Here is a 26,833-nt window from a genome sequence, read left to right as displayed (position 1 = left end):
GCAGCTTTCCAAAAAAAAATAAAAAGATAAAACAAAGTATGCCAAAGCAAAATATTTTTTAATGCTATAGTTAATACCTATCTGTCAAAATATTTATACCCCCCACCAAATGTATATATATCTCACTAAATGGGTTTTTTAGCTTTGTTCCATATTTTTTATTCCTTCCATATTTTTTGAGTTAATAATTAATAATAATAATAATAATAATAATAATAATAATAATAATAACAGCACCTTCATTTCAGGTCCAAAACAAGACATGATCTATGATTTCTGGCGAATGGTATGGCAGGAACATGTATCTAGCATAGTAATGATAACCAAACTGGTGGAAGTTGGCAGGGTAAGTAATGCTCAATGCAGATAGATACCTAAAAGAAGTATTTATAACTTGGTGGTTTTGTTTATAGAAGTCTATAAGGTTGATACCCCTCAAATCCAGGCTGTCCAAAGATTTCCAGTTATCAGAATTTATGAGAAGAGCTCTCTAGTGCACGCACCTTATACAGTTAATTTTAAAGCATAATCTCTTGTTTGAGAATATTTGCAAGAGCTGTAATGCTGCCTGTCTTGTCCCTGGCAAGGTTATTGGGGTTATAAACTTCAACAGAACATTTGCCGTGGTTGCCATGAAATGATGGAACATTTGTTCTTATTGCCTACGAAGACTGTATTAGTTTTTCCCATTAAAAGCACAGAAAAGAAATCTTCTATTGGTTTTCTGCCAGCTGCCGATGGTGCCTAGTTCTTGCGCTTTGCACCTTCTGCACCAGGGCTGAAATACAAAATTTATAAAATAATGTTAAATATTTGCAACCATAGAGCTCTTTTGGCACTAAGTGTATAAAGAGTTAATAGCAGGTACAAGAGTAATAAGAGAGGTAGGAGATGTATTACTAAACTGGTTGATTTAGCTAATCTCTCTGCATTGTTTGTATCATTAGTATTGTCGCTCTGTTGCACTGACGCCTAATTAAGAACAATGTGCCTTACATTGCATCATTTTTTTTAAAATTGTGTTTTCTCGTAAATCTCCATTAACGATAATGATTTTGTTTGGTCTCAACTGGTCTCATTTTCCCTGCTCATTAAGGGTCTTCATTCAAATACCCACCCAAACTGCTGATGTGAACTCAATACAATTAGCTTCATCTCTTTTTTTTATCATTACGTGCCTTTTATTAATTTATGCAGAGCACACAAAGAGCTACAAGAGATATGTGGGGTGAATTGGTTTTACTGTATTATAGGTTGCTGTCCTTGTGGCTGGGAAAGAACAGGGCTCATAAATGCATCTTCTTAATAATATTAAACTTGGCTCCATAAAATAAATGAATTGACTTTTATCATCTCTAAGCATACCATGCATTAAAACTAAACAGAATAAGCAAAAACATCATAATTTCCTGCAAATAAACAATGAAAGACTTTCTAGGGATTTGCTCATACATTAATTTGAATTACTGACTGGCTCTTTTACAGTTATGCACTGATTCGCTGTAAGGGCTTGTTTGTACTACAATAGCTTTTTTCAAGGGATAAGCAAACAGTAAATAGGCGATGTCCTATCTGTGCAAAACATGGTAAATCATCCACAAATTCATCGACTTAACTCTACAACAAAGCTTTTTACTACCCTGGGGCATAGCCCTGTGTACCATGTGAAACTAAAATTTAAGCCTACTCATTTTGCAAGTCTCAGTGACATGCTGAACAAGAAATTAATTGTTTTAATTCATATTTGCTCTGAGCAAACATAGGCTCCTTAAAAATATGTGGGGAAATACAGTAGAACCACATTTTCTTCATTCCCAGATTCAACATTTCCTGAAATTTTGATGCAATCCCCTGGGAAACTTAAAATCAGGGTTCTACTATATAACTGCAAAGGGAATGTGCAGTAAATGTGCAAGGAAGAGGGGAAGTACTGTAAATATTATATTGGTTAAAAAGATGACATTTTGTGCATCACCACTTCTCTTTATTTAAAAACAAATTTAGTGGAGTGTTTTACAAGTTCCTAAATTGATGCTAAAACTGGCACATACACATACAAGTTCACCAAACCAGGGTATCTTTGGCAGATGGAAGAGCAGACTATCTGAATATTTGGCCTTTTGATAAATACTTTTCTGTGCAGGCCAGTAAAATTCTGTCTGTCTTGGACCATATTCACAGACCAATGCAGCAGGATTTAATGGCCAGCACAATATCTAAATGCACCCCCACTCAATTAGGAAAGAGGTGATTGTTATGGGCGCGTATATATAATGATCAGCTTTTAATTTAATTGAAACCCAGTTTCTTGTTTGTGTGTGTGTGGGTGTCCTTATTCATTGACTCTAGATGCACTGCTGACATGTATCACCTGACATTGGCCATGGACTAATCCAGTTAAGTCCCTTATCTGCTGGCTGTTGGTCATATTCAGAAGGGCTAGTATGGACTGATATTGTGTATCATATTAAAAAAAGGTCTAAAAAATTTGCAATAATGCTATTCTTAGGTGTTTATTAGTAAGCAGGGCTGTGCAAAAGAAGTTATACCAGATCTATGTTTATTAACTTAAATTAATTGTAGATTTTAAATTGTCACTTATTTTATATACACTTCTAGAGAATGTTTTACTGAACTGGGCATGCTAATTATTATTTATAAACAGTAGTATAACTTTGGGGGCCCGGGCCTTTCCCCTGCATGCTGCACCGCTGGCCACTTGTGCCCTCCTTTACAAGCCCCCTGTTTCCCCAGACCCCCTCACTGTCATGGGTTTTGCCCTTTTTATAGATACATAACCTTTGATTCATACCCTTGAAGTATGTCTTATTTTCTGTTATTGATTCCCCCTGATCATTGTAAGACTGTAATGTTTCTTCAATTCTACATTTGAACATGTGGCATTTCTGCAAAATCCATATATGTTTGTGGTGTGGAACTTCTTAGATATTCTTTCTGATATGGGGATCATGCGTGGCATTTTCCCCTCTCAACCTTTTCCCTAGCAATTATAAATAGGAAAAGCCTTCCCAGTGCTAATCCCCTCTAAATGTACTGAGCATCAAAGAATAAATTAACCCACATGGGCTCCTTAATGCAAGAGGGATAAAAAAATGTAGGCAGTCCAAGTGCTGCTGGATCATTAGCAAGCTCTGCATTTTGAAAATGCACTCAAAGCTCTGTTTCTGTCTGAAAATGTGACCTTCGTCCCTAAGCCCCTTTGACCATCAATGACTATTAGCAGCACAATTGTACCTAGGCTTAACAAAGATTAGCCAATGGGAAAATAAATATGCAAATTAAGGCGGAAGTGACCCACATGCACAGAATTTTCTGATGCTTAGAATGCCCACATACTTACATTAACTAGCTGCGCACGGCTGCAGTTTTGAAAGGGGTCGGGGATCCTCTACCTCTGGAGTACAAACACAGACCTGTTATTGAGTGGATTGGTATCTTTGGAGGGGATTATCTCATATTCTAAAGAAAACTGGTTATTCATATACATTTCAAATATAGATTCATTTATGTTATTAATTGAATGGAATACTTTTGTGAAGGTAAACAACCCCTTTAAGAGCTTGCAATAGTTTAGTTTGCAAGAGATTTTACATAAAGTCGGATTCAGTAGTACATTCATTCCAATATTGCTATTCTCCTAGTAACAGAATCCTTACTCCCCTGTCGCCCTACACAGGTGAAGTGCAGTAAGTATTGGCCAGATACTTCTGATACCTATGGAGATATTCGAGTTACATTGCTGAATACTGAGACACTAGCCGAGTATTCTGTGAGGACACTGACTTTAGAAAGGGTAAGGCATTGAGTAGTGAATGATTGAAGAAAAGATATTCACTGCTTTTGTTTATAGCTGATGCTCTAATGATTTTTAGGGAAAACTGGACAAATGCTAAAGATCATTGAAAGGGACAATAAAGGTCCTCTTGTGTGTCTTTAGGACCTATCCTACAAAATCCCAGTTAGGCAATGTAAGGTGCTTGGCACCTCTAACTCCCATCTGTTACCACTGTAATTTTCATAAAACAGGAATGTGATGTGCAAATTGGCTGATAATAATGATGGGTTCAAATATTTAAAGTGCCTAAGGATCAGATGTGATTTGGTTAAATTTGACTATTACACATTACTTTGTTTATTGGTGGCCAAGGCTAAACCCACATGGGGCTGATTCTTGGCATATGGATAATCGCAGGCAGAAAATCAGTCTCTCAGCTGGCATCAGCCTTCTCCTGTGATTGCATCCAGAGCCATTGTGTCAGCTTAGGTGCAAGCACGTGGAGCGAATTTCGATGCCAGAATACATACTCAGGGCGTTGAAATCTACTTGCCTGCACCTGGGGTGCCACTGCAACTCCAGGTGCATGCACAGGAGGAGGATAGAGTAGGGGTTTATTTAGCCCTATAAGCCAGTATCCTAAGTGAATTATTTGTTCTGTATTTTTTCCATGTACCGCTCCTGCAGGTATACCACACTTACCTTAACTCATAGCTCAAGTTATGGGATATATTAGAGGTTTTTCAGCCCCTCAGATTTCTGTTAGCGAACTTTATTTCCATTTCAAGCTTCACTTTACCATGTTGGTTGAACTTCTCTTTAAAATTCTGCTGTTATGTAAGTATATGATACAGGGAGAGGAGTCCAGTCTTGAACTTTCGGTGTTGGTGCATCTTCCTGCGAACCAAGAAGACCGAATAATTGGTTTTACTATATTTTAATGCAGGAGATATTTAACATTGAACATCTTTATCCTACTGCAAAGAACCATGCTGTCTGTCAGTAATGCATTTCAAATTGCTGATTCATGCTGGAATCAGGCATTTAGTACAGGTGAAATCTGTCAGCGACTCACAGCATGTGTTCATTACAGACAGAAGATATTGTTAGCCTGAGGAATGGACAAGTAATTTAATTTGTAAACAACTGCATGAAGAAATGATGCCCCATTGACATCAATGTGGCAACATTTACCAGAGCATACTCTAAATGATCTCAGTTTATCCCTAAATTAGACCTAAAAAACTGGTAGGAGGCTACTGACTGTATTTATGGGTTTTTATTTTCTACTAGGGATAAGATTATACAGGTGATCCATTAATTGTATACAACTCCTGGAAGACTGAAACAGATGGCCAGATCAGTTGAGGGTCAATGTCATAGATGTAAAACACCTAATGCAGGATTCTTCCATATGATCTCGGAATGGTATATATTCTCTAATGAAATTATGAAATATATGAACCATCACCTGGATATTCCAGGAGTTCAGTCTCGGCAGTCTGCCTGTAAGGGATTGTAGAAGAGATTATACAACTAAATGAGATCTTATGAGAGCCGCACTGTTCTGTGCTAAAAAACTGGTAATAATGAGATTGACAAACCCTCATCTTCCTACAGTTACTTTATGTCCTTACCACTTGCCACCCCTCATGGATACATTGCTGCTAAATACAGGTGCTATAACAAATATTCATGGGGCAAAACATAGATCTCTGCACTTCAAAATAGAGCAGATAGACCTGCCACATTTTTACTACCTACAGGTCAAAGAGTAAAGTCCAAAAAATCAGGTCAGATTGTGCTTGTTTTTTCCACCCTACCCTGAATCTTATTTACTTATGATGTAATGTCTATTTTCTGCCAGAAAAGCAGCTCTGTTGTTTACTTTTCAATAAGCAATTACTAGTCAGATAATCACCCATAGCATAATCAGCAGCAAGGATGTACTTCAACTGTGTAATGCACTTATTTTTCAGCGAGGTTATACCGTAAGACATGAGGTGAAGCAGTTCCACTTCCTGTCTTGGCCAGATCATGGAGTTCCATACCATGCTACTGGGCTTCTTGCCTTTATCCGCAGAGTGAAGTCGTCCACTCCCCCTGATGCAGGGCCTGTTGTGGTGCATTGCAGGTGAGGAATAATGTATATCATGGTATGGTATCTTTACAGCAGAAATTCGTTTAGGTTTATCCCTGGTGTTTGATAATGACTGTTTGCCATGTTTCTGTAGTGCTGGCGCTGGTAGAACTGGCTGCTACATTGTACTAGATGTGATGCTGGACATGGCTGAGTGTGAAGGAGTTGTTGATATTTACAACTGTGTAAAAACTCTTTGCTCCAGGCGAATTAACATGGTGCAGACACAGGTACAGTGTGCAAAAGCTTGGTTTGTGATTTATTTAAAAATGCGGGGAAACACTGAATGTCTAGCATAACTAATATATCTGTGCCCTTTAATACCTCTAGGAACAGTATGTCTTCATTCATGATGCTATCTTAGAGGCCTGTTTGTGTGGAGATACAGCTATCCCTGCATGTGACTTCAGGCAAACATATAAAGAAATGTTACAGATAGACACTCAAAGTAATTCTACACATCTAAGGGATGAATTCCAGGTATGGCTATAATCTAGGACTGATCACACTATTTTGGCACTAAATTCTCTATTGTATTGTTACTCATGGAGCAAACCTTTAAACCATCTTTCTCTCTCCCTGTTCTAAAACAGTAACAGAAAATGGACAGCTGCTCTTTTGTTCAAGTCTAGCACACACAGAACTCGTCATTACAATCACACTCCTTTTTCTATGCATTGCTTCCCTATTTCTAGTAAATTACTGCTAGTTCACTGCATTAAGTACAGACTGCTTTTCTCCTTCCTTTCTAGACCCTTAACTCAGTCACTGCGCAGCTTGGTGTAGAAGAGTGCAGCATTGCCCTTTTGCCACACAATCGAGACAAGAACCGCAGTATGGATGTGCTACCCCCAGACCGTGCCCTTCCTTTACTGCTGTCTGCTCATGGAGAAGATACCAGCAATTATATTAATGCTGTCCTGACAGATGTATGTTAAAATTGTAAATGTTTCTCTCTTTGAATGTAGTGAAGTTATGACAAAACACATCACCTGGTACTATCTTGTCTTACAGTTATTTCCACATTTCTTTCAGCCTTGTAGATTTCCCTTTTATTGTACTGCTAAAAGTTCCCAGGTTTTCATCCATACTCCTCTACGTATTAACTTGTATCATGCTTTTCTGCCACAGCTAATATGGTTTGAAAATTGTTTCTGCAGAGCTATACACGGAGTTCAAATGTGATCATAACTGTGCACCCCCTGCAGAACACAATCACCGACTTCTGGAGACTGGTGTATGATTACGGTTGCAGCACTGTTGTAATGTTAAATCAGCTTAACCAATCCAATTCTGCTTGGGTAAGGGTTTCCCAGGTTCCACTCTATGTAGTTGTTAACACAATCCTTTCTCAAGACATGACATAGAACAATTAAATATATTTTGTTATCAAGGAAATGCAGAGGCTAAAACAGAAAAAGGTAATTTTTCTGTGTGCATCTCCTTAGCATTCATTCTGTCATTTCTCCCTCTTATTTGCCTTCAGGCAACAATATATCCTTTATCACTGCCAACTATGATCCTGGGCACAGTACAATCTTTTTGCTACAATTCAGTGGTTTTCTTAGAATTTCAGCCTCAATGTTCCCACCCCTATATACAAAGCAAAGCTATAATAGAGGCAAAATAAATGCACCCATTTGCAAAGTGTGGGTTGGGCATTGGCATTCACTTACATGTTATTTGGTTATCAGGTTGTAAAAAAACAGTTTAAAGGAAAAGTAACACTAAAATTTGTTGAATAAGCTATTCTACCCTACACCAATAACTGCCCTATCCTGCAAACCCCTTAGTATTTTGAATGCTTTAAAAGAAAACTTGGCTTCCTGTTAATTGAACTAAGGTGATACGGCGAAGAAGGAGCAGCAATCACTATGCGACGATCGATTCATCGAGTCTAGCCTTCCTTCTGTATAGGAAGGAGTCAGGCTAGACTCGATCAATCGATCCTCGCATAGTTGATGCCTGCTCCTTCCTTCGCCGTATCTCCTTAGTTCAATTGACAGGAAGCCACAGGAAGCCAAGTTTTAACAGGTATTTTCTTTTAAAGCATTCAAAATACTAAGGGGTTTGCTGGATAGGGCAGTTATTGGTGCAGGGTAGAATAGCTTTTTCATTTAAAAAATGTCAGTGTTACTTTTCCTTTAAGCGCTTCACAATGTAAATACTGGCACAAAGAATGTATTCACATTAAATAGATAACAGAAAATTCGCAAACACTCTATAGCTTTTTTAAATCACACAATTTGGAAATATTTTTGTAGATAGTAACGTTCCCACAAGTTGTAAGTGAAGATTCCTATCCTTTCATTTAAATCAACCCTAGGGCATAACCATCAGATCAATCCGATATCACCCACCTCAAGGTGGGCATATGGGGGAAAGATCCGTTCATTTGGTGACCTCGCCAAACGAGCTGATTTTTCAGTGTATGGCCAGCTTTACTGTCCAGCCATATGAGTGTATATGGTCACTTTGGCAGACAGATTGGGCAGAATTTTGCAATTCCATTGGATTTCAGTCAGTATTTCCAGCTACCTTTCACTTCAGTTAAGATCTGCTCAGTCCAAATGAACAAAAAAGAAATAAGATTGGATATTATACATGTGTTCAGACTGGTGTGTATGGCTACTTTTAACACTGGAGATTTCTGCTTATCTTTCTCTTTGCTCTTGTATTTGATGTCTCCTCCATTACATTTTACACCTTTCATTTAATAAATACCAGTGTCTGTAGGCAAACATTATCAATGTCTTCCAGCTTTGTGTCACACTATTACTACCTTTTTTAATTACACAGCCCTGTCTTCAGTACTGGCCAGACAGTGGGATATGCCGATATGGGCCCATGGAAGTACAGTTTGTATCAGGGTCAGTGGAAGAGGATGTTGTTACTCGTGTATTCCGTGTGCAAAATATCGCAAGGGTAAGTGCTTGACTTGATAGCCTAAAATACAAGTAGATGATCCAGTCATGATCCAGTCAATCTGGAAGTTGTAGATTTAATGACACCCATAAGAGGATGTTTTCAAATAATCTCTATCCAATAATTTCAGTTAGTTAACTTTTACTGATAGTGTTTACTGAAGTGTATCAATGAACACGGAGTATTGGTGTGATATAGACTTTGCAGATTTATGTTTTACAATAACTGACTAATGACATGTAAGTGGTCAAAACAGGCGTGAGCCACCTTTACCACAGTAGTGGTCAGAAATTGGCCCAGGTACTTTTGCAGGGGTAGCAGATTCCACAGGACAAGTTACTTGCGCCCAGATAGCAAACTTCCTGTTCTTCACAGGAGGTTAGGCTCTTTTAATATAGGAGAATGCCCGCTGAGCTGCCTTTATTTATATGCCCATCCAGCCTCTGACATCACAGAGGGAGCGGGGCAGACACGTGTCTATAAATACAGCTGTCAGAGATGGAAGAGGGGCACAGTTAGGTCATGGGTGGGGAAGGAGGCTGGCAACCGCCTGCAACAGGATATTGGCTGTGCATGTTGGTGGCCCACACATCACTAGTCCCCAACCTTTTTTACTTGTGAGATATATTTAAATATAATAAAGATGGGGAGCAACACAAGGATTTAAAAAGATCCTAGGCGGTGACTAATTAGGGCTGTAAATGGTTGGAGGAGGCTCTGTTTGGAAGTACAACTTACCTTTAAGTCAGAAATTCTAAAAATAAGCACCTACTTTAAAACTACTCTAAACCATTGAACCTGGCCCTCTCCCTCCACCCCTAATTTGTCTTTGTTTTGTTTCTAACGTTTCCTGCTGGTTGCTGCAGGATGAGCATCTTATGGTGAAACATTTCCAGTACCTTCGTTGGTCTCCGTACAGAGAAACACCAGACAGCAAGAGATCCTTCCTACAACTTCTGTCACTAGTGGAACAGTGGCAGGAACAGAACAGAGAGCACAGGACACTAGTACATTGCTTGTAAGTATTGGCACTAATATGTGTAGAATTAAGAGATATGACCAATTATTTCATTGCAATACGTATTAATTTAAATCAGAAGGGAAGTTGAAGGATTCAAAGAAATGCTAGAAATAGAGTCTATTATATAAATGTAAAGAAAGAATAAATTAGGAGTGACATGTTGCTTCTACAGTGCAGAAACTGTGATTGATATATGCCAGATATGATGATCATACTGGATTAGGTGTATGACTCTTATGCTAGGGTCAGAAATGACTGTGAAGAATCTGAGTGAGCATTAGGAATCTCTGTAAAAGTACCTTTACAGTTTCATGTACTAGGGGTAGACACAATAGGGTTGACTCACTAAAGTGCGATAAGCGTTATCACATGCTTTTTGTGTTAAAATTGATGCAAAAAAAAAATGCGCGATTCGCTAAAGTATTATCGCATCCGTTAAGTCTCATATCGCGTGCGTTAAATAGCGCACAACCAAATTCGTTAATTTTACATATTAATTAGCGTGCAGAAATAATACTAACGCATGATTCACAAACACCATTAGTCTGTGCGAAAATTTACACCTACTTGGGGCAGGCGGTAATTATAGAAAAGTACAGTTCATGAGCTTTTGGCAACACAATATGGACTTTGCTGTGTGATTTATTCAAGTATGTGTTGGCCCTAGAGTGATGCATCCTCCAGTTTGCAGGGAAATGGTCATTTTCAGAACAGAAGTTTTCCAAAAGTAATGGCGTGTATGGCAAATATAGCATGCGTTTTTTTGCACGTGGTGACAATTTGTGCGCAGCGCATTAATTAGCGCGCGTTACGTCAAATACCGCACGAAAATAATCTTCACGACTTAAATAACGCAAACAGCATCGCGTCTAAATTAACGCAAGTATCCTTTTACTGAATCGTGCGTTAAGACCCGAAAAATAAGATGCAATAAAATTTGCTATAAATAGCACTCGTTTTATCGCACTTTAGTGAATAAACCTTAATAGGTGCATGGGACTCTTAAGCACTACTGCATTTATTATAACCTGTTGATACATGTGCTTTTATTTTTCTCACTGCTCTAAAGGAAATGTTTTCTCTCTCTAAATAGGCCATAGATCAATTGTAATGAAATACCTTTTGAATTATCAAGTAATTTTTTGCAATTATTACCTTATGCACACCTATGACCGCCAATCTTCAGTACAGAATCTCTGATTCAGTACATAGTGCAGTGCATGCAGAACATACAAGTTACATCTTGTACATTTGCTTCTATTTACAAAAACTGAGATAAGTAGGCACAAGCTTATAGTATTTTAGCAGTATGTGGTTAATTCTGCCATGGCATTGTAGTGAAAGAAAAAATATTCCATTGTACTGAATTAGAGCACTGCTTAGTGTTTTCAAATGCCAGCAAAGTATCAGGTAGATAGGAGTGAACAATAATACAGGTTAACTTAATAAGAGCAAACAAAACTGTGTTGCTATCAAACATGGTTAACAAGAAACATACACTCATAATGAAATGGGAATCCTATTGATTCAAACAAACATACAATCTTTTGCATGAATTTATTCATCCCAGTCTTTCTTTATAGGAATGGTGGTGGGCGGAGTGGAACATTTTGTGCCTGTGCAATGATACATGACATGATCCGATGTCATTGTGTTATGGATGTGTTCTATGCTGTGAAAACTCTGAGAAACATCAAGCCAAATATGGTGGAGACCCTGGTGAGAGACTGAAGGATGTTTACTCTCAACACTCACATATACAATAGGAAATTATATTTGTCAATATACAGTATGTGCATTTTAAAACACTAATAATACAGCCAGGCAAATCAAGCAGTTCATTAAATAAATTAAAAAAAAATATATATATATATATAGAGTGAAATAAGGTGTCACATGTTAAAAGATATAAGAGGAAGGATTTTACCATCCTGGAAAACTTACAATCTTTAGGGCAAAGAATCTTTTCTCTCCTTTAGGTTTACATACTATTCCTACTTACTGGACATACTGTCACTAACTAGGTCAGTAATGTATAGCATAGTGATAGATTGACAAATGGAATACATCCCACTTTAAAATATACTAACAGTACAGGAAGCACATTACTAACGATTTTTTTCTCTTTATAGGACCAATACCGGTTTTGCTATGAAATTGCTCTGGAATACCAAGATTTCCATGAAGGCAGATAGCACTAATAAATGAGACATTTGAGGGGGTCACCGTTTTATTTTGCTCTTTGGCTAAACGGAATGTGCCAAGCAGTCATATTGTCTTGTTGTAATGCCAAAAACAAAAGGGATTTTGGTCTTAATTCCTTTCTTGATGCAAATTAAAAGGGCTTTTTGAGTATTCCATTATAGAACTCTTGGGTCCTAACCAAAAAGGGCATGCAACAGTTTAACAGTGCAGGAGTTAAAGGGGATGCTCACTTTGCACAAAAAATCAAGTAAACATTCTTTTCAGAGCTAAAAATATAGATTTAAACATTTCTGTGCAAATAACATATCTAAAGTACTTGTTCACTTACTTATAAATCCTTATGGTCACTCACTCCAAATTATATTTTAGATCTAAAAGTTAGATCTTTGCTATAGTCAGTCACATGACTATGGGATGGCAAACCAGACAGTAGAGGGCTGTCAAGATGGGAGCAGAGCCGATGTATAAGGAAGAAACTGCTGCTGCCTTCCAAGTGGACTCTAATTTCCAAGTGAACTCTGTTTTCTAATATAATGAAGTCAGCAGCAGGAGGATGGACGGGTTTGGCCATCCTCTTTGAAGAAATGCTGCACAAATGGATAGAGATCGAGATGGGGATTTGACTGGTGACGTCTGACCCAACTAGACATATCACAAACATGGATTCAATGGAAAGTTAATTTGAACATACTTTGTACAGGATGAACTTCCCCTTTAAAAGTCTACTACTATGTTTGTATATATTTGTATCTGTAAATAAATATGAACAGCAAGAAACATCTAACAAGCAAATCATATATTACGTAACGGTGAGCCATATTCGGATGTATACACTGCAGTTCCAACAGATGCAGATTCATTTAAATGGTTGGGGCTGGATTGATAAAGCTGTCAGGATACTAGAACTATAATTCTAAAACAGCTGCCTTACGAAAGGTTATCTAGGCAGTCAAAAATCCCAGGTGATTGTGCTCTGAATGATTGGTTGTTGCCAAAGCTTCCACCACTCCTTGTCAAGTTATGTGAATATTCCGAGAGGTGGATTGTTCACCTTTAGTGCCATTAGACACAGTGCATGCATCACTTGTGTCAATTTACCTTTATATATGGAACAGTGTGCTCACCACAAGTTAATTGGGATTTACTTTACTGGTATATTGGTGGCCTTTCACAACATAGAACTCTCCTATCTATGTGTTACATCAACGATGGCAACATGCAGTACTCTTTGTAGAGAAGGGAAATAGTCTACTTGTATGTTAAACTAATGTCCCCTGTTACTGTAATCCTATACATCCAATATATATATTGAGATTGCTTTTCATTTGACTGTATATAGAGTAAATGATGTTCCAACCCCGTAAGTGATGAAGGGGTTTTTAATGATTTTATTGTAATTCAATAAACCTGCTTGTTTTCTTAGTTTTCTTTCCTATTTCATCTCTTCCTTAAGACTAGTGACTTGTATTCTGGTTATATTAAGTGACCAACACACCCAAGCAAACTTGCATACTAATTTAAACACACATTTATTTGGAAAGCACCTAAGTTAACCACATTAATAGAAACATTACTTTTAATAGTTGCACACTAAATTGTTAAAATGCTTATTGCTAAAAAATATATATTTTTTCAGCATTGGAAAGATTTGTTCCAGTATAAAATGGATCATTCCAAATCTTTAAAACTGTTTGCAGTTTGCATTAGGAAAAAAGCATTTGGAGGGATGTTAGAGCTCAGCACTGTCTCAGCTTGTGCTGCTCCCTAACTTGTGTGTCTAAATGCCAAGCAGTTTGGTAAGAGGTAGGAGGGGGATGCTTCTGTGCTACCTCCTTCATCTGTGGCAGCACTGTATTCATGGGGGAAGCTGCTGGCCTATGTGCTCTGAAACTGACTGTAGACTCCAGTGGGAATTTAGCAGAAGAGAAAGGCAGCATGCAAGGGCAATAAAATAATTAATTATGGGCAATTTGTACACATTTGCTTTCTTGCTGTAAATTACCCCTTTTGTCTTTGTGTGTAGTAGAAAAATGAGGCAGCTTCAATGAAGGTTTTGTGTATTCCTATGGGAAAAGCGGATCTACAGTATATTCGTAGGAAAATAAAAACCCTCTAAGCTAATAATAAATTTATAGCTAAAATACAAATTGCTTCTGTTCTATATTTTTTTTTAGTCATCGAAAATAAAACTTTAAAAAAAAAAAATGACTTGAATACTTCTAATTCTTATTTATCTCATCATTTTTAAAGAAGAAGGAAAGAAATCACTGGTTGTATTCAGTTACCTGATAACCCCGGGCTGGTGCTCCTGTTAGCAGTAAACTGCACTGGCCCAGGGTACATGCACGCGAGCGATCCTCTTTCTTTCTTCTTTCCCCGTAATCCCAGGGCCGATGCATGCGCAATAGAATAAAAAAAACAGATTTTTTGTTAAAGGTCAGCTTTTCACTCTTCTGCATATGCGCAGCTGGCGCAAAAAAGAAGACAGAAAAGGATTGCTCTCCTGCGTGCATCCAGAGCTAGGCAGGCGCACCGGGGTGAATACAATCACTGTGGGGTGTCTTTTTTTTTTGCACCCCAGTGATTCAACCTTTCCTTCTCCTTTAATAGGTCAACAAGCTCAAGAAAAATGTAAAAAACAAAAGTCAAATAGTTTACTAAATGACTAAATAGTTACATTTTGCCTAGGGCAGCTCACAAGCTTTTAGATGCTGAAGTTTCAATTCAGTTTTTTTCACATTTTTTAGCTTGATAAAAATTGAAATTTGCCATTATTCAAATTCATGATTTTTAGTGCAAAAAAACACTAATCATGTAAAAAATCCAGGTAAATCCGGAACCTTATTACATGAGGAAATCATTTTTCCCTGACACAGTATTTCTTTAAGTAACAAAAAAACATCTTTAATAATTAAAAGAACTAAACATATTGTGGAAACTGTTTTGATCAGATAGTAATGTTCTCTCCAGCTCACATCCATCCAGTGTCAGATACAGATTATTAGAATACTCCAGGGGGAATATAACCATTACTATAATAGGATGAGACTGTAGGGTTGATTCACTAGTGCAATAAAACGAGCGCTATTTATAGCATGCATTAAAAATCTTATTGCATCTTATTTTTCACGTCTTAACGCACGATTCACTTAAAGGATACTTACGTTAATTTAAACGCGATGCTGTTTGCGTTATTTAAGTTGCAAAGACTATTTTCATGCGGTATTTGATGCAACGCGCACTAATTAACGCAGCGCGCACAAACTGTCGCCGCATGCGAAAAACCACATGCCATATTAGCCATACACACCATTTCTTTCGGAAAACTACTGTTCTGAAAATCACCATTTCCCTGCAAACTAGAGGCTGCATCACTCTAGGGCCAACACATACTTGAATAAATCACACTGCAAAGTCCATATTGTGTTGCCAAAAGCTCATGAACTGTACTTTCTATAATTACTGCCTGCCCCAAGTAGGTGTTAATTTTTGCGCACAGACTAATGCAATATTTAGCGCGTCTAAGTATTTGTGGAACCTCTACATGGAAGAAGTGGAAAAGAAAGCCCTGGACACCTTCAAGGGAACAACACCAAGTCATTGGTTCAGATATGTGGATGGCACCTGGGTCAAAATTAAAGCACACGAGGTTCCAGCCTTCACCAAACACATAAACTCGGTGGACAAAAACATCACGTTCACAAGGGAAGATGTGAAAGACAGCAAACTGGCTTTTTTGGACTGTGCTATAGTTATCAAAGAGGGGAGGGACCTGGATATTGAAGTATACAGGAAACCCACCCACACAGACCAGTACTTGCTGTTTGATTCCCACCACCCTTTGGAACACAAACTGGGTGTAATTAGGACTCTACATCATCGGGCTGAAACGGTGGCATCCAATGCAGAGGCTAAGGAGAAAGAATATAAACATCTAAAAGGAGCTCTGAAAACTTGTGGGTACCCAGACTGGGCCTTCATCAAAACCAAATCAAAGACCAACAGAAAGACCAGACCTACAAACAAAAGGGAGGAACACAGCAGGCGAAACAACATAGTCATTCCATATGTTGCTGGAACATCAGAAAAATTTTCAACAAACATCGCATTCCTGTGTTTTTCAAACCCAGCAACACCCTGAGACAGAAGCTGGTGCACCCTAAAGACCCTACACCCAAGCACATGAAAAGTAATGTGGTCTATGCTGTCCAGTGTAGTGAAGAGTGCTCAGACTTATACATTGGGGAGACAAAACAACCTCTCTGTAAGAGAATGGCCCAACATAGGTGGGCAAACTCCTCAGGACAAGACTCAGCAGTCTATCTACACCTCAAAGAAAAAGGTCACTCTTTTGAGGACAGTAACGTGCATATTTTGGACCGAGAGGACAGATGGTTTGAAAGAGGTGTGAAAGAGTCCATTTATGCCAGCCTGGAAAAACCATCCCTGAACAGAGGAGGGGGCCCGAGACACTGCTTGTCATCAACATACAATGGCGTGTTGACATCCTTACCCCGGCAGTTTCACAACAGTTCACACAGTTCACCCAGTCATGTACTTTGAAGGATTAACACCTTCATCAATGAGAATCTTGGTACCATTGTGATTGGATCATACCTTCTTACACCTGTCAGTTTCAGCTAACACCTAACTGAACAAGTTCAATGGAACCATTGTGATTGGATGTCTGTGACTCTACTACCATCAAGAGTTTAAATACCGGGGAATTCCCTACCAGTCATTTGAACTGAAGAAGCCACTCGGATGAGTGGTGAAACGTTTTCAAGAAAAAAAAACTCAGAAAAGTCCAGTTGTTTTAGACTTAATTCTACTAGATACTGTATATCATGACCTGGATGAATGAGAATCTTCATAGACATTTGTGGATCATGCGTTAGTATTATTTCTGCGTGAGAATTAACGCAATGCGGTAAAATTAACGCATTCAGTTGCGTGCTATTTAACGTACGCGATAGTGAATCGTGCGTTTTGTTGCGTCAATTTTAACGCAAAAAAGCATGCGATAATGCTTATCGACCTTTAGTGAATCAACCCTTGTATGTTTCGTGCACCACTTAAATCTCCAAAGGAGTATAGTATTCAATAAACACAAACTAAACACTATGTACATTACTTAGATGGGCACACCAAAATGTTTTAAGTATGGGTAGAGTGGCACAAAAAAAAATGCCGGTAGGGCTAAAGGGAAGTCTGCAAATTAAGCCTATTGATCCACTTAAATGGAATTCATTAAAATGACTGCATCAATCACAGTTTACATGGTGCTCATATGTATATTACTACTATCCATGGAAAAATCAATTCAAATTGATTTGCAAATTGTTTCTAATTTTGTTAGACATGGTGATAATGTGCAAAATTCTAACCTTACTGAAATCAATAACACATTTCTAATGGTAAATAACATTTTAGATTTGCACAGCTGTTTCTATAGGTGACTGGACTGTGGGTACCATATATGGGGTGTGTGTGAGACTAGGGTGTATAAGAAAATCACGTGTTTCTTTTCTTGTTTTTTTACAAACACCACACATATTGAGATATATATATAGATCAAACAGGAGAAACGGCACTCTCAGGAATTTTCACAAGGAGACATCATATGAAATGAAAAAAGTGGAATCCTTTATTTAGTCCGACGTTTCAGTTCCCTCTGGAACTTTCATCAGGGACAGCATTGTTACAGTGCATGGTGAACGCTTATTTAAACCCAAAAGGGCGCATAGTAGTTGCTAGGCAACCCACAAACAAACAGTGAACAAGTGAAAGGAGAGAAAAATAAACAAAATAAAGTGGGCAAAGATCGCAATCAATAAATGTAAATGGGCAAAAATATAAAGGGTTTGTTAACATACACACTGGAATACACATTGTCCCAGAATGCGACCTGACACAGCTGCCTTGGCAGGATCGCAGAAGCGGTAGTAGCAGACAGTCTCAGGTCCCTCCAGTACAAAGCACACGTATTACCCATATCGTTAAGAAGCTTACCGGTTGGTCACCAAGTCTGTGCAGATTCCCATAGTTACATTTGCGATCGCCCCCGACACGCTTCGAAGCGGTTGCTAAGCAACCCGCCAGGGGTGAGCGGAACCGGGGGTCCCGTGTGCATTGGCTAAACCACGTAGCGCTACTTTGAGTGTGCACGGGCCAGTGGCAGTCAGCGGCCTTCATTACAGCGCCACCCAGAGTTGCACAGAGATATCACGGTCCACAATGTGTGGCCAGATATTAGTGCATGGGCAGCAGGGCAACACCTCGTGAGTGGGAATCGTATTGACATATAAGGTGACCAAGAGTCCGGAGGGGTACCCCACGCGGGGTCCTAAGTATGATGGAAGTGCCATCCGTAATGCAGGGGGGTACACCTGCTACCCCCCCAGGTGTGCAAAGAGGGGTACACCTGCTACCCTGTCTCTTGTACGAAATGGAGGGCCAGGACATAGGCAGACAAACCGATAAGAAGGGGAGCAATGTTACAGTGTGTAAAAGTTCAACCTAAGCCCAGCTAGATGGATACAAGTGTTGCGAGTGTTTCATAAAATATAATAAAATGTATCTACAGTGTTTGAGCACACAGAGGTAGAAAGAGTTGCACAATCAGAACAAGTACATCGCAATGGAGTCTATGTAGGCAATAAGCAGATTGCTCAAATGAAGCAATTTAGTGGTAGAGTCTCATTGAGGCCCCGTGGGGCCACACAGTCGAGTTTATATATCCACCGGGACTCCCGTTAGAGTAGGGCCAAATCCCTGTTGCCCACCCTAGCCAGGGGGGGCTGGTAGTCTATAGCCATGCACTTAAATGTTGGAAGGGTATGCCGCATCAGCAGGAAGTGTCTTGCAACTGGTTGATTGGATTCGCCTTCCTTGAGGGCCTTACTGATGGCCGAGCGGTGATTGCCTATTCGTTCTCTAAGAGTAGTCACAGTCTTACCCACGTAGTATAGGCCGCAAGGGCAGGTAATGATATAGATTATATAGGTAGACAAACATCCAAGTCTTGAATGTATTTTGAATCTTTTACCCATGTGGGGATGTGGGAAGTCTGGACCCGTTAGTAGGCACCTACAGGTCACACAGTCGGGGCATTTATAACACCCCAATTTCTGTAGTGCAGACAACCAGTTCTTCTGTTTGCTGTTAATGCCCTTGAAATCTGTTTTCATCAGTAAGTCCTTTAAGCTGCCACCTCTCTTGTATCCCATCAAAGGTTTGCGGGCCTGGTGAAGGGCCAAAGATTCATCTTGGTTCACCATGGGCCAATTCCTACTGATGCTATTGGCCAGGGCATGAGAGGTGGAAGAAAAAGTAGTAGTAAAAATAAGGGGTGTTTGTTCCTTCTCCGGCTTGGATGTGTTAGACAATAGAGAATCCTGGTTATACACAAGGGCTCTCTCCAATTGTGTTAATAACAGTAGTTCAGAGTAGCCACGATCAAGGAATCTGTTAAACATTTCTTGTAATTGAATCTTGGCAGTGTCTGTAGAGCTGTTGTTTCTGATTACCCTTAGAAACTGGGAGTATGGAATACCCCTGATTGTGGCTGGTGGGTGATGACTTGATGCATGCAGAATGGAGTTGCGGTCCGTAGATTTCCTGAATAACCTTGTGCCTAGTCTGGACTGGTCCTTGAAAATATTAAGATCCAAAAAGTCAATGTTGTCCCTATGATAGTTAATTGTCAGTTTATCAGGGCATTCAAGGTGGTTTAAGTATTGGTGAAAAGCAAGTAGTGATTCCTCATCTCCCATCCAAATCAGAAACAGATCGTCAATGTAACGAAAGTATGCCATGATTGATTTCTGCAGCAGAGGTAGTATATGGATAGTTTCAAATTGTGCCATATATAGATTTGCATATGAGGGTGCCAGGGCACTGCCCATGGTGGTGCCTGAGAGTTGCAGGAAAAATTGGTTCTCAAAACGGAAAAAGTTCCTGGTAAGGGTAAGTTCAAGCAATTGCAGCAGGAACTCAATTGGTGTACTGCCAGTGTTTGTGGTGATCAGCACCTCTTTCACTGCTCTAATGCCCTGATCATGTGGTATCACAGTGTATAAGCTGGTTACATCCATAGTGACTAGGATGCATTCGTCAGGAATGTCACCCAGTGTTCTTAGTTTCCTAATGACGTGTGTCGAGTCCTGGGTGTATGAGCACATGGTTTTTACCAGAGGCTGTAGAAAAGAGTCTACGTATGTGGAAACTGGTTGAAATAGTGACCCCACTGCTGATATGATTGGTCTACCTGGGGGACATGAAAGGGACTTATGGACTTTAGGCAAAGTATAAATGATTGGCGTGCGGGGGTATTCTGTTACCAGGAAGTTGTAAACATCATTGGTAATCCAGCCTGCATTGAGAGCCACGGATAAGAACGTGTCAAGTTCAGCTTTAAACTTGAACATAGGGTCCCCGTGTAATGCCCTATATGTATGTTCATCAGATAGTTGATGTAAAATTTTGTTTCTATAGTAAGAGTAATCTAAGAGTACTATTGAGCCTCCTTTGTCTGCTGGTCTGATAACCAGGTCATGGTCATCCCGTAATGTACGGATGGCCTGACGTTCCAATAGGGATAAGTTGTGGTGCATCTTATATGTGGTGCCTGAGTGTTTGGCCTCCAGTGATAGAACTTTACCAAAGGTGCGCACTGTAGGAGGTGTATTGGAGGGTTCAAAGCTGCTTTTACCTTTGAACTTAGTCTGTTCCTGTGTGGGAGAGTTTCTAAAGTGCTCTTTCAGTTTAAGTTTCCTTTGAAATCTATGTATGTCAATTAGTGTGTCAAAAGTATCTGGATGTGACGAGGGAACAAAGGAGAGGCCCCTAGATAGTAGGGAGATTTCACCGTCAGTCATTACGTGTTTGCTGAGATTAAAAATTATATTTTCTTTCCCCTGGGAGGTCTGTTTTTTATATTTCCTCCCCCCTCGTCTAGTGTATTTCCGCTCTCTTTGTCTTTCTTTGAACGGGTGGTCACCCCTAAAAAAGATTTGGGGGCTGGACTGTCAGAGTCAGTGGATTGTTCAGAGCTATCCACAGTCTGGAGGGATTTTGGTATTCTCTTCCTCCTAAGGGGTCTAAAGTTGCGAGTATCTGACTTAATACCTAGCAGCCAACCATATACCCGTTTGTGTTTATAATCGTCTGATACTTTTTTGAGTTTGTTCTGTTTAAAGTTCGTCAAATCCTGTTTATATTTGTCAATACTAAGTTGTTTTTTATTTAACCAGTCTGTCGTATTGTCAGCCTTCAGTAGGTCGGTATAGTGTGTTTCTAGCTGCACCAAGTCTTCCCTGACTACAGACAATGCTTTGCCCACCTGTTCCACTACTAAAAGAAGTAAATCAAAAGAGCAGTGATTAAGAATGCCACACCATTTGCTGCAGAATTCAGGATTACTACGGCCAATGGTAGGAATGTTGTTTATTCTAAAGCCTCTTGGGATAAGTCTCTGTCTGTGGTAGTTGGATAAATATATACCGTGGAGTTGAAGATCTAACTCCCTTTTCTTTAGATTCAGGATTTCATGGTAAATATCAGTAGAAGATTTACTCACAACTACATCCAGAGGGGTTTCTGTAAACAGTATTCTGTCCACGTCTGTGGTATTGAAGGTGAAGTCCTGATTGGTATCTACTGCAAAGGTCAGTTGTGAGCAACTCTCATCCATTTCCTCTGTGCGTTGATCCAATCCTATGCTGGGTATGGAACAGTACTGTAAAGGAACTCCATGTATTATGCGGACATTGAATTTAGTAGGGTGACCAATAGGTCATAAAAAGTCCAGACTTCCCACATCCCCACACGGGTAAAAGATTCAAAATACATTCAAGACTTGGATGTTTGTCTACCTATATAATCTATATCATTACCTGCCCTTGCGGCCTATACTACGTGGGTAAGACTGTGACTACTCTTAGAGAACGAATGGGCAATCACCGCTCGGCCATCAGTAAGGCCCTCAAGGAAGGCGAATCCAATCAACCAGTTGCAAGACACTTCCTGCTGATGCGGCATACCCTTCCAACATTTAAGTGCATGGCTATAGACCACCAGCCCCCCCTGGCCAGGGGGGGCAACAGGGATTTGGCCCTACTCCAACGGGAGTCCCGGTGGATATATAAACTCGACTGTGTGGCCCCACGGGGCCTCAATGAGACTCTACCACTAAATTGCTTCATTTGAGCAATCTGCTTATTGCCTACATAGACTCCATTGCGATGTACTTGTTCTGATTGTGCAACTCTTTCTACCTCTGTGTGCTCAAACACTGTAGATACATTTTATTATATTTTATGAAACACTCGCAACACTTGTATCCATCTAGCTGGGCTTAGGTTGAACTTTTACACACTGTAACATTGCTCCCCTTCTTATCGGTTTGTCTGCCTATGTCCTGGCCCTCCATTTCGTACAAGAGACAGGGTAGCAGGTGTACCCCTCTTTGCACACCTGGGGGGGTAGCAGGTGTACCCCCCTGCATTACGGATGGCACTTCCATCATACTTAGGACCCCGCGTAGGGTACCCCTCCGGACTCTTGGTCACCTTATATGTCAATGCGATTCCCACTCACGAGGTGTTGCCCTGCGTAGGGCCACTAATTCTGTAAGTACCTCCCTCTACCCCCAAGTGAGTGGTGCGGATGGCTAGATCGTCTTTTGCCCTATTTTTCCTTGAATACACGGATGCCCTTTTACTTGGTCCCCTCTCGGAGCATGCACTAATATCTGGCCACACATTGTGGACCGTGATATCTGTGTGCAACTCTGGGTGGCGCTGTAATGAAGGCCGCTGACTGCCACTGGCGCGTGCACACTCAAAGTAGCGCTACGTGGTTTAGCCAATGCACACGGGACCCCCGGTTCCGCTCACCTCTGGCGGGTTGCTTAGCAACCGCTTCGAAGCGTGTCGGGGGCGATCGCAAATGTAACTATGGGAATCTGCACAGACTTGGTGACCAACCGGTAAGCTTCTTAACGATATGGGTAATACGTGTGCTTTGTACTGGAGGGACCTGAGACTGTCTGCTACTACCGCTTCTGCGATCCTGCCAAGGCGGCTGTGTCAGGTCGCATTCTGGGACAATGTGTATTCCAGTGTGTATGTTAACAAACCCTTTATATTTTTGCCCATTTACATTTATTGATTGCGATCTTTGCCCACTTTATTTTGTTTATTTTTCTCTCCTTTCACTCGTTCACTGTTTGTTTGTGGGTTGCCTAGCAACTACTATGCGCCCTTTTGGGTTTAAATAAGCGTTCACCATGCACTGTAACAATGCTGTCCCTGATGAAAGTTCCAGAGGGAACTGAAACGTCGGACTAAATAAAGGATTCCACTTTTTTCATTTCATATGATGTCTCCTTGTGAAAATTCCTGAGAGTGCCGTTTCTCCTGTTTGATCTACATTTGCTACATTATTCAGGCACCCAGGTAGCATCTAGTACTCGTGGTGTGCAGCTTCATAACCCCCCTTTTTTAGAGATTATATATATATAATTTAGCATACCAGTGCATAGGCATCTTTTTGGAGCATTGCTACATATTTCTTCCACCCTTCTACGATCCTTACAACTACTGTATGTTAGAGATTTACTATTGGGTTAACTAAGGAAGAGAGGCTAGTGAAGTGTTCATCTGACTGCAAATTTGCCCACAATAATAAAGCCAATCAAAGTTTTAGGTAGGAAAAAGCTTTCTATGTACTCAGAGAGTGCGTTTTTTGAGTCAAAGTATTTGACTCCCTCTTCTACTTAACCAACAGATAGTTTATATCAACCTTTTATACCTGTGAGCCACATTCAAATGGAAAAAGTGTTGGGGAGCAACACATGCATGGAAAAAGTTCCTAGGGGTTCCAGTAAGAGCTATAATTGGCTACTTAATAGCCCCTATGTGGACTGGCAGCCTATTTAAGGCTCTGTTTGGCTTTACACTGGGTTTTATGCAATCAACACTTGCCTCCAAGCCAGGAATTCGTAAATAAGCACCTGCTTTGAGACCGCTGGGAGCAACATCCAAGGGGTTGGGGAGCAACATGTTGCTCACAAGCCACTGGTTGGGGAACACTAGTTTATATGATGTTATGTGACCTATTAAAGAACCTCGTCAAACTGGAATATATGTAATATATACCACCATTTAGTGATGGCCTGTGTGCTGCCTCAGAGATCACATGACCAGAAATAATGCAGCTCTAACTGTAATAGGAAGTAGCATGGAAGCAAAAGACAGAACTCTATCCATTAATTGGCTGTTGTGGCCTAGCATGTATGTGTGCCTTGGCTTGTTTGTGTGCACTGTGAATCCTATGATCCCAGGAGGCGGCCCTTAATTCTTAAAATGGCAATTTTCTATTTAAGAGTACCCAATAGCATATACTACTAAAAAACTATATTTTTATGAAAATGGTTTTTGTCAGCGAATGCCGAATACCAGTCTGAAATCTCTTGAAATGGCAAGCAGAGATACGTAATTAATTTAAAAATCCACAAAAACAAAACAAAAACAAATTTTCATGTCTCTCACAAAACATATGTGTTTCAAAGTTGAACAACTTCTTTAATTGTAATTTACACCGCATAAGGTTGATATACCTCTGATTTGCTTGTGAGAATATAAACACATTAGGAGGAAAGGGTGATGGCATGGAACCCCAAATTCTCTTTGTACTTCTGACAAAGTCATTCTTTATACCATGTATATCTTCTGGGAAAATGCACACTTTTTTTTTTACTTGCCATCCAACAACACAATGACTACATTCATATGCAAAACAAGACTGCACTTGATTCAGCCTACAAACTATTTTGCTTTAATGAGGCAATGGAGACATGCCCTCTTACTGTGCCAGTGGTGCATGTGTGGGCAGTTTAGAAGCTGTATACAATCTATGATGCAAAGCATACTCTTTGGTGAGACACCTTTGTCTTTCATAAAAATATATTTATCAAACTTCTATGATTTTATTAAGTTTTTCCTTTTATGTAGTTTTCAGTTCATGACTCGAATGTTTAATTGCCGCACTTTCCTTTTATATATCGACTGGTGGAGTGTGAATTTTTCCATATTACTCCAAAAGGAAGTACAAATATAGGATCCCTTATCCGGACACCCGTTGTCCAGAAAATTCTGAATTACAAAAAGGCCATCTCCCATAGACTCCATTTTAAAGAAATGATTGTAATTTTTAGAAATGATTTCCTTTTTCTCTGTAGTTTTAAGACAGTACCTTGTACTTGATCCCAACTAAGATATAATTAATCCTTATTGGAAACAATCCTATTAGGTTCATTTAACGTTTAAATTATTTTTTAGTAGATTTAAAGCGTGGAGATCCAAACTACGGAAAGATCCTTTATCCGGAAGACCCCAGGTCCCGAGCATTCTGGATAACAGATCCCATACCTGTACTAATGTATTGTATTATCCTCCTCAATATGAATACAATTTTGTTAATTATCAATTACATAATGGCCCATTAAAGGGGAAGTGCTGCTTATATAACAATAAATCATTGAACCGTAGTAGAAATTTTATAAAACTCTTTCACGCAAAGCCTTTATTATTTTTTCTTCAAGTTGTTTATATATTGAACAATTTATTTGTGAGTTCCTCAACCCATATTTTTCTCAGCAGCAAGCAACATTCCCATGCTGTGAGTTGCTGCTGACAAATTCTACCTGTTCTAACTGCCAAGCAGCATGGCTGAGTTGTTTGCAGTAGAGGAAAAAAAAAATAAGATAATATAAGGTTCAAGAAGCAATCTAATAAACAATTTGTAAATCAAAACAGAGAGGAAAATCTATTTTCGAAAAAACTTCAGTTTACTTATATGTTTATATGAATGACTGAGGGAAGCTATACCCCCTAAAGGTCTCCAAATATATAAAACAGGCCATATTTTATAACAAACAAAGCTTACCTTATAACAGGGCTGTCCATCTAGAGACTTGAGGGCCACGTGTGTTCTTTCATTGAATCGCACTTAGCTGATTGCTGATGCTGCTGCTGAAGATTTCGAAGAAGAGAAACGACTTCTGGCAAATGTCAGATCTGACAAAATGCTGGAAGACATTATGCAGGCATACAGGATGCAGGGAAACTATTGACTGGAGTAACTTCCTGCATTTTAAGTAAACCTATGTAGGCATAGGAAGCAACACACAGCAATGTAAACAATTTTAAAGCATTAAAATAAAGTAATAGAAAAACCCTTTTAGTTTGTAGAGGTTTTAAGAAAGCAGGGGTTAAGGGTCAACGTGGCAAATACCATTTATTACTGTGATTAAGTCAGGTTTATTTGATTAAAGCCCACCTCTTTTTCTCTTGTTTTTTTTGGCTGGTCAGACAAATCATATCTATAGCTATAAATAGATAAATCCCATCAAAACAATCAAGGCTTTGATGTTGCAGATGCTTATTTAAGTCCAAATTTAACAGTGGAAAGATAATAACTGAATTTATTTTAAGGAGTTTTTGGGCCTGGGCCCCACAGTGCATAACATTACATTACATTACATTACATTAACATTTATTTATAAAGCGCCAACATATTCCGCATAACCACTGTGGGGTTTAAGCAAGAGAGAAAATACAAGGTTATTGATATTTGTACTCACAGTTCACCTTTTATCCTAGCATTGCTCTGGTCATTGTTTTGGAATCAGGAAGGCGTTATATGGAGACAACTTCAAAAGAGTTTTTTGACCTTCTTGTGG

General features: G+C 39.4%; 1 protein-coding gene and 1 long non-coding RNA gene across 7 annotated transcripts in view; one reads left to right on the top strand and one right to left on the bottom strand.

The window, feature by feature from the left end:
* The window catches only part of ptpru (protein tyrosine phosphatase receptor type U), a 72,610-nt gene extending 59,101 nt beyond the window's left edge, over positions 1-13,509 (top strand). For all 6 annotated transcript variants that reach the window (XM_012957373.3, XM_004911581.4, XM_012957375.3 and 3 more), the window contains 11 exons: positions 249-346; positions 3,698-3,814; positions 5,776-5,930; positions 6,031-6,166; positions 6,267-6,416; positions 6,689-6,865; positions 7,097-7,237; positions 8,736-8,861; positions 9,728-9,879; positions 11,466-11,601; positions 12,015-13,509. In XM_012957373.3, coding sequence (XP_012812827.1) covers positions 249-346; positions 3,698-3,814; positions 5,776-5,930; positions 6,031-6,166; positions 6,267-6,416; positions 6,689-6,865; positions 7,097-7,237; positions 8,736-8,861; positions 9,728-9,879; positions 11,466-11,601; positions 12,015-12,077 — 1,451 coding nt within the window. In that variant the 3' untranslated portion in view covers positions 12,078-13,509. The remainder of the gene's footprint in view (positions 1-248; positions 347-3,697; positions 3,815-5,775; positions 5,931-6,030; positions 6,167-6,266; positions 6,417-6,688; positions 6,866-7,096; positions 7,238-8,735; positions 8,862-9,727; positions 9,880-11,465; positions 11,602-12,014) is intronic.
* Positions 346-26,833, bottom strand: LOC116408848. Its single transcript, XR_004221311.1, has 4 exons — positions 26,735-26,833; positions 26,038-26,254; positions 4,499-4,693; positions 346-778 (listed from the first exon to the last, which is right to left on the bottom strand). It is a non-coding gene; the product is annotated as an uncharacterized LOC116408848 (long non-coding RNA).

The sequence above is a fragment of the Xenopus tropicalis genome, chromosome 2 (assembly GCF_000004195.4).
Source record: "Xenopus tropicalis strain Nigerian chromosome 2, UCB_Xtro_10.0, whole genome shotgun sequence".
Lineage (NCBI taxonomy): Eukaryota > Metazoa > Chordata > Amphibia > Anura > Pipidae > Xenopus > Xenopus tropicalis.
This window is presented reverse-complemented; position numbering and strand designations above follow the sequence as displayed.